The 6,806-nt window shown below is 34.5% G+C and overlaps 1 protein-coding gene across 1 annotated transcript; it reads right to left on the bottom strand.

Annotated features, from left to right (window-relative positions):
• Window positions 1–964: 964 nt before the first annotated feature.
• On the bottom strand, window positions 965–5,143 carry LOC148613026 (uncharacterized). The gene is made up of 3 exons (XM_088595005.1): window positions 4,779–5,143; window positions 2,680–2,953; window positions 965–1,351 (listed from the first exon to the last, which is right to left on the bottom strand). The coding sequence occupies exons 2-3, from the start codon at window positions 2,819–2,821 to the stop codon at window positions 1,032–1,034; spliced, it is 462 nt and encodes a 153-aa protein (XP_088451131.1). The 5' UTR covers window positions 2,822–2,953; window positions 4,779–5,143; the 3' UTR covers window positions 965–1,031.
• Window positions 5,144–6,806: the final 1,663 nt, after the last annotated feature.

Here is a 6,806-nt window from a genome sequence, read left to right as displayed (position 1 = left end):
GTATTTTAATTTTTTGTCTTGTTATTGCTTGTCTTTGACAGAATATATAAATATAGGAGATCCGCCAAATGCCAAACAACGAACATTTAAACTTCTACAGGTCACCACACGATTTTCAATGATGTTCTCCATTGCGTTTTGCCACTTTTCATTGGCACTTTGGTATTTCTGATTTTTCCTTTCATACTGTAGTACTAAAAGTAACCTAGCATGTCTTTAGTTGAGTAGATTCACTCTTTTTCAAAAGACTGTTCGAAATAGTTATAAGCATTTCGAGAATACATTTAAATTAATTACGTCTTTACAAACAACACATCACAACAAAACACCCATGAATTTATAGATACTACTAATTAAACAATTTGAAGTACCCATTAGGAGATGGAGATAAGAAAAATAAAATTAAACTCTCCTACCAAATGCTCGAAGTGTTTGTGCAGTCGTCTGTTCTTATTATTCGACTTTTATTACACTAAGATCAGTATAATATACTTAGATTATTGGATTGAAGGCAGGACTCATGGGAAGCATGGGTACCGATCTTACAATGCATGTCATTTTATATTCTTAATGAATTTGAAAGAAATCCCACATTGCACTCCTTCTGAAGGGTCTGTAAAATTCCCAACTATGTTAGAACTGTCACATTTGCGATGCAAAGTTTTGGTCGTTCCCTCCGTCCGCGGGACTCGAACTCGTACCGCTGTGACATCAATGGCAACACCGCCTGCACAAATTCCAGCGCCCTAGACCACTCGGCCAGGTAGGCTATATAAAAATATAGCTTTCGCTGGCCGGGTCATTACTCCTCGTAGGATTAATCTAGGGCTGTAACTTAGTACACGATGTATGGTAGTACGGGTCAGTTTATCTAGGTGTTATTAAGTAGGATAGAGGATCAAATTAATGATGCATGTCACAACAAATCAATATAGCAATTAGAAATAAAAAGAAACAAAAAACAAAAATTAATAATGAGTTTGTGATTTCATACTTATATCATAAATACACAAACATCAATGAAAACAACGTTATAGATAAAAGTTAGATTCTATATGTAAATCCTGGCTGGAATTGACAGAATATTGACCACGCGATTCTAGGCTTTCTGCTATTGCACCATGTCGGAGTTCCGTTTGATATGCGTTATTTATTTCCCCAATAGGATGTGAGGCACCGTTCTGGAATCGACGCTGAATAACGTCTTTCATGAAGTCCATTACAACAGACCTGTCTTGTGTGTATTCGTTCATGTCCTTTGCTTCGCTGTAGGTAGGCGGAAGTTGATGAAACGAAAGCTTTGAGTATGATGGAGGTAGATCTGCGCTTCTGGAACTAACTGTAGGAACCCCTGAAAGGACATGAACGTTTAAAAGTAAGACCTAGAAAAAATTGTATACTGGATTGTAAAAGGTGGATTTGCCGTCTAACGGATAGATTTGTAAGTAGCGTGTGTCGCTGGGAAAAAAGCACCAAATTTTAAAAATGGGTCAAATCATCGTGTTTAAGAGAAATGAAGGGAAGCAAAATTCTAGCGGAAAGAATGTAACCCAAGGACAATGACCAGAAATAGAAAACACACACACACAACAAAAAAAAACATAAAAAAAAACAAAATAGTACACAAAAAGTCACAAAAGTAAATGAGCAACTCGGTTCCACTAACAACTGAAAGCGTGGACCAGGAGCACCGGTAGGGTAAGCGTCCTCTGTTTTTGTAAAAACACACACCGAGTTGCTCATGAACAGTGAAGTCCAGGGTAGACAAAAGTGAAAAGGAAAACTATGACACTTTAAACAAATCAGTTTTCATGGTGCAGATGGATACACCGTAACGAATCACGAGTTCATGACTACGACCTTAAACCTCTGTGGTGATGACTTCAATCTTGTAGCAACCTAACCCTGTTCCAGAGGTCTAATTGAATGAAGTCCAGCGCAATACAAAAATTCTGCGCAGTTACGGCAAGCTTTGACATAACGTATGAGTTGTGATATGAAAACTCCATACGCAGGTGCTGAAGGAAAGTTGCAAAAGATGAAAGGAAAGTTGACAATACAGAAGGAAAAGTCATCGCGTTTGTCGTATACTAGTATTTTGGTTAATAGTTTTCCTTTACCATTGATATCTAAGTGTAGGTCAATATATGAGGCTGACTTCACAGTGTCTGTATTTGGGGTAGATTCGATGTATCAAATTATAGGATTGCACATAAAGCGGAAACTGAGATTAAATTATCTTTATCGAAAAGTACAAATTCTTCACGCTTCCGTGGCATTTAATTCTCTCATCCGCTTCTGTAAGCATATAAAATTTTCGCTATCTCACATGAATAATATCATGACTGCCATATATATTCTATTTAACAAAACTCATGATAACGAGGATTATACGGCAGTAAATGGACCGATCGGTAGCCCCCAAAAAAATATCTGGATCGAGTCTTGGTTGTAGTCCATTTATTATTAGAAACCAACCAGTTCAAATATTTTAATATGGCCGAAAGTATTTATTACATAATACTTTTCAAAAATAGTATACTGTGGAGTTTTTATGTGGAAGAAAAAAAAACATGATCAAACAACACATTTTAATAATAACGATATGTTCTTCAATTGAAAGCTAGTGTTATAAGAATTTTTTTCAAGTGTAATGTATAACTGTTGCTGTATACGTACTGTGAGGTAGTTCTACAATCCGGCGACCAGCTGATTTTCTATGACAACAGAAGCATACTACTGCAATGAAGACAAAACCAAAAACAAAGAGGAGTATGGACGTTGGTATAAGCAGCTCACGAACATTGGCATCTAATGTCATTTGTAACAGACGCCGACATGTGTTTGGACAGCATAGATTGTTCTAACACCAAAACAAAATGAAAATTCTTGATTTGTCTTGTCAATTATAATTCTTTCAGTTTTCATTCAGAATTCTTGAGCTTGTCTGTATCTGAAACAAAGTATGTTTAGTCAAAAAGAGAAAAGGAATGATAATGCGAATTATTCTTAAATAATTATTGATGAAATGGACAGTGAATGTTGATTAATATCAATTAATAATAAATCATTTATCGAGAAATAAACAAATATTTTCGTTCTACTCAGCAAAAAAAAAATATGAATATTTAATAATATATAAATTGCAACTTGTTTAGATGACTTCTTTTCATCTAAAGCGCATGATTGACAGTTGTGACCTTTGGCAATGGAAATGTCCATTATATTTCAGTGAAAGTCAATATGTCTATGACAATGTGTTAATGTTATTACTGTTACTGACGACTTTTAATTTCTGATTTAATATAATGGTCGCATGAGAAATCTAATGTCGTTAGCAGTGTATCATCTGTATATACATAAAGTGAAATACGTTTGAAATTATCAATAAAATATTGTATTTCACATTGATGTTAATTTGAAGTATAAAGTAATTAAATTCATCCAAAGCATACTGCACAAGTCTCTCGTTCATTTTATAACAGGAACAACTTAGTAAACTCTGTAAAAATGTATATGACTAGGCTACCTCTTACACCATAAATTCTAGTAACTTGCATTTGCGAATTGAAGTTGCCACAAAACAGCATCATTACATTGAATAGCTGAGGTAAAGCCTGTTTTAAAACATCTGCATCATGAAAACCTAATTGTTCAACTTGTCATTTTTCACTTCCTTTTTCGTGTACCCCGGTCTTTTTATGAGCAACTCGGTGGGTGTCTCTAGAAAAGCAGAGGACGCTTACCCTATCGGTGCACCTGGTCCATGCTCCCAGTTTTTAGTGGAGTTCGAGTTTCTCATTTACTTTTCTTACTTAATATGTATTAGCTTGGTTATTTTATGTTCTTTGTTCTGTTTTCTGTTTTCAATGTCTGGTCTTTGTCCGTGGATAACATTCTTTTGATATCACTAGAATCTTGGTTCCCTTGATTACTCTATTATAATAATCATTTATGGTTAACATTTAATTCTACATGGAATATCCTCCATACTTGATAGAGTGCATTATTAAAGGAAATCCGTAAAATGTGTGAAGAGATATGTGATTTATACAACAAAATAGAATTTTGTCTATTTCCAGAGCTAGTGGAAAAAGTGAGCACATAATTCAAAGATGTCAGAGTTGGGGTCAACAATCAGCTACAAATTATATCCGATTTTTTAAAATCATATTTATCAAAGTTCGCAGTATTAACATCAAAAAGTACGGAAGATTCATTCCTTGTATTGCAAATAGTAGAACCTCTCGTTGAAGGATTTGGCATCCTAATCCGATAATTTTTGTTTTGTGTACTTCTTGTATACAATTGATTTTTGAATTTAGGTCTTCCTATATATTTGATTATAATGCTGCTGATGAGAGGTTACTCCTTGAAACACGTGTACAACATACCGAAATTGGCAAAGTATATGATTGGCATTTTGTGTATTCACAAACGACAGTAAGATCATGTTTTTTCTGATCTTTCAAAATTAGTAAGCATATACCTTTTTTAGCACGAATGTATATTTTATATTTGTTTTATCTTATTTAATGCACATGTTCGAATTCAAAGTCTTTAAACCTGTCGTTGTGGAAAACAAATAAAGGTCATTGTCTTAAGTCGGCATTTAAAGAACTCTTAATATATCAAATGGTATATTTTCTGTTATGGAATTATTTGTGTCTAGTACATGTACACATGTACGAATTCAAAGTCTTTAAACATTTTGTTGTAGAAACAAGTATAGGTCATTGTCCTGGATCGGATTGAAGAATTTGTATTATAAAACTTACCTTATGAGTTACATATACATCCGAAAACAAAATAGATATATGTGATGATTCCTGTTCTTGCCAATGGTTTTACAATTACTCAGAACCGTAAAAGTTAAAATTCTAGGTCTTTAAAGTCCATAGTTCGTTGAAATGAAAGATCTCTCAACATATCTAAAGGTATATTTTCTGTTATGGATTTATGTGTACTATGCATACTGTAAAATTACGACTAGCTCATTAGTACACAATAGCTCTAAAATCAATACACGCACTTTGATAGCTTATTGCGACAAATGTAGCTAAAGGCTGCTTTAGATGGCGAATGTGTGCTTGAATAGGTAAAGTAATTTGAGAAATGAACCTTCCTGATCTATTTATAACATTTCGCCTACTTTTTAATTACCTCTTGGTCTGCGGCTTAAATAGGTAAAGTAATTTGAGAAATAAACCTTCCTGATCTATTTATAACATTTCGCCAATATAGATGACGTATTATCTTTAAACAATCCTAATTTCGGGGATTTGATACATCGCATCTACCCAAAAGAACATGAGATAAAGGATACTACAGACACTGTAAGGTCAGCCGCATATCTTGACCTACACTTAGAAATCGATGGTAAAGGAAAACTACTGACCAATCTTTACGACAAACATGATGACTTTTCATTCAGAATTGTCAACTTTCCTTTCATCTGTGGCAAAATCCCTTTCGCACCTGCGTATGGAGTGTTTATATCACAATTCATACGTCATGCCAGAGCTTGCCAACTACGCAGACTTTTTGTATCGCGCTAGAACTTAAACAAATAGGCTTCTGGAAGAGGGTTATGTTGCTACAAGATTGAATCATCACTACAGAAGTTTTATGGTCGTCATCATGAACTCGTGGATCGTCATTGTGTATCCATCTGCACCATGAAAACTGACTTATTCAACGGGTCATAGTTGTCCTTTCCTCATTTGTCTACCCTGGACTTGACTTTTTATGAGCAACTCGGTGGGTGTTTCTAGAAAAGCAGAGGACGCTTACCCTACTGGTGCACCTGGTCCATGCTCCCAGTTTTTAGTGGAATCCGAGTTGCTCATTTGCTTTTGTTACTTTGTATGTATTATTTTATTTACTTTATGTTCTGTGCTGTGTATGTCTGTTTTCCATGTCTGTTCTTTGTCCCTGGATTGCATTCTTTTGATTACCGCTATAACCTTGGTTCCCTTGATTACTCTTTGAATTACCTCTTGGTCTGCGTTTTGTTGCTTGTTAAGTATTTGCAAGTGAATCGGCAAAATAGTATGATACCGTTGATTTTTTTGGAGATTTTGATGTCTTTGATTTTGATTTTGATTATTCAGCACTTGAATTTGACCCTGAACTTAAGTGGGTCGACATTGATATGTTTCTTCTGTTGTGTTAATTGTAGCTTGTGTTTCGGTTCTCGTCTACCTTGTTCTTTTTTATATCCCGCCTGTTTGTTTTTGATTGAGACGTCAGTATTTTCCTTTGATTATTTAAGGAGGTAGACCCAGGGTAAGGGACACAACTCTAATAAATCAGAGGAACATTTGTATTCAGCATTTTACATCAATCTCATGTAAGCACCAAAGTAATTTGGACTGATTTCATTCTGTTTCAATTGAATGCTTGAAAAACTTTTGTGAAATTGAATGTGATACAAACATATCACTGCTTTTTTTTTATTTTTATTTTGCCATGTTCATATCCTAAAGGTAAACACTTCTATTGTGTTTTCTTTGGTCTGCCACAATACTTATATGGTCTTCACCAAGATTTCAAATCGGTGTTTGTTATTAAATTTTGCAGAATTAAGTTTGAATACATCAGTCTGGAAGACAATATATAACTTTATTTACTTATAGTCTTTTTTTTTCATATTTTTGGAATGCAAGCTATTTTAGTAATTCAAATGGACGTAACCTACCAACACCCGACAACCTGGTTCGCGGTTGCATAAGGGAAAGCGAAAATAGTAAACATTTTTCTTGGAAACTTAAACTATATTACTTCGTTAAGTACCTGCATGGTTT

Source organism: Perna viridis, chromosome 7, assembly GCF_037379345.1.
Source record: "Perna viridis isolate PV_CMFRI_1.1 ecotype Kerala chromosome 7, ASM3737934v1, whole genome shotgun sequence".
Classification (NCBI taxonomy): Eukaryota; Metazoa; Mollusca; class Bivalvia; order Mytilida; family Mytilidae; genus Perna; species Perna viridis.
Note: the sequence above shows the minus strand (reverse complement) of the source record. Positions and strands in the feature narration are given on the sequence as shown.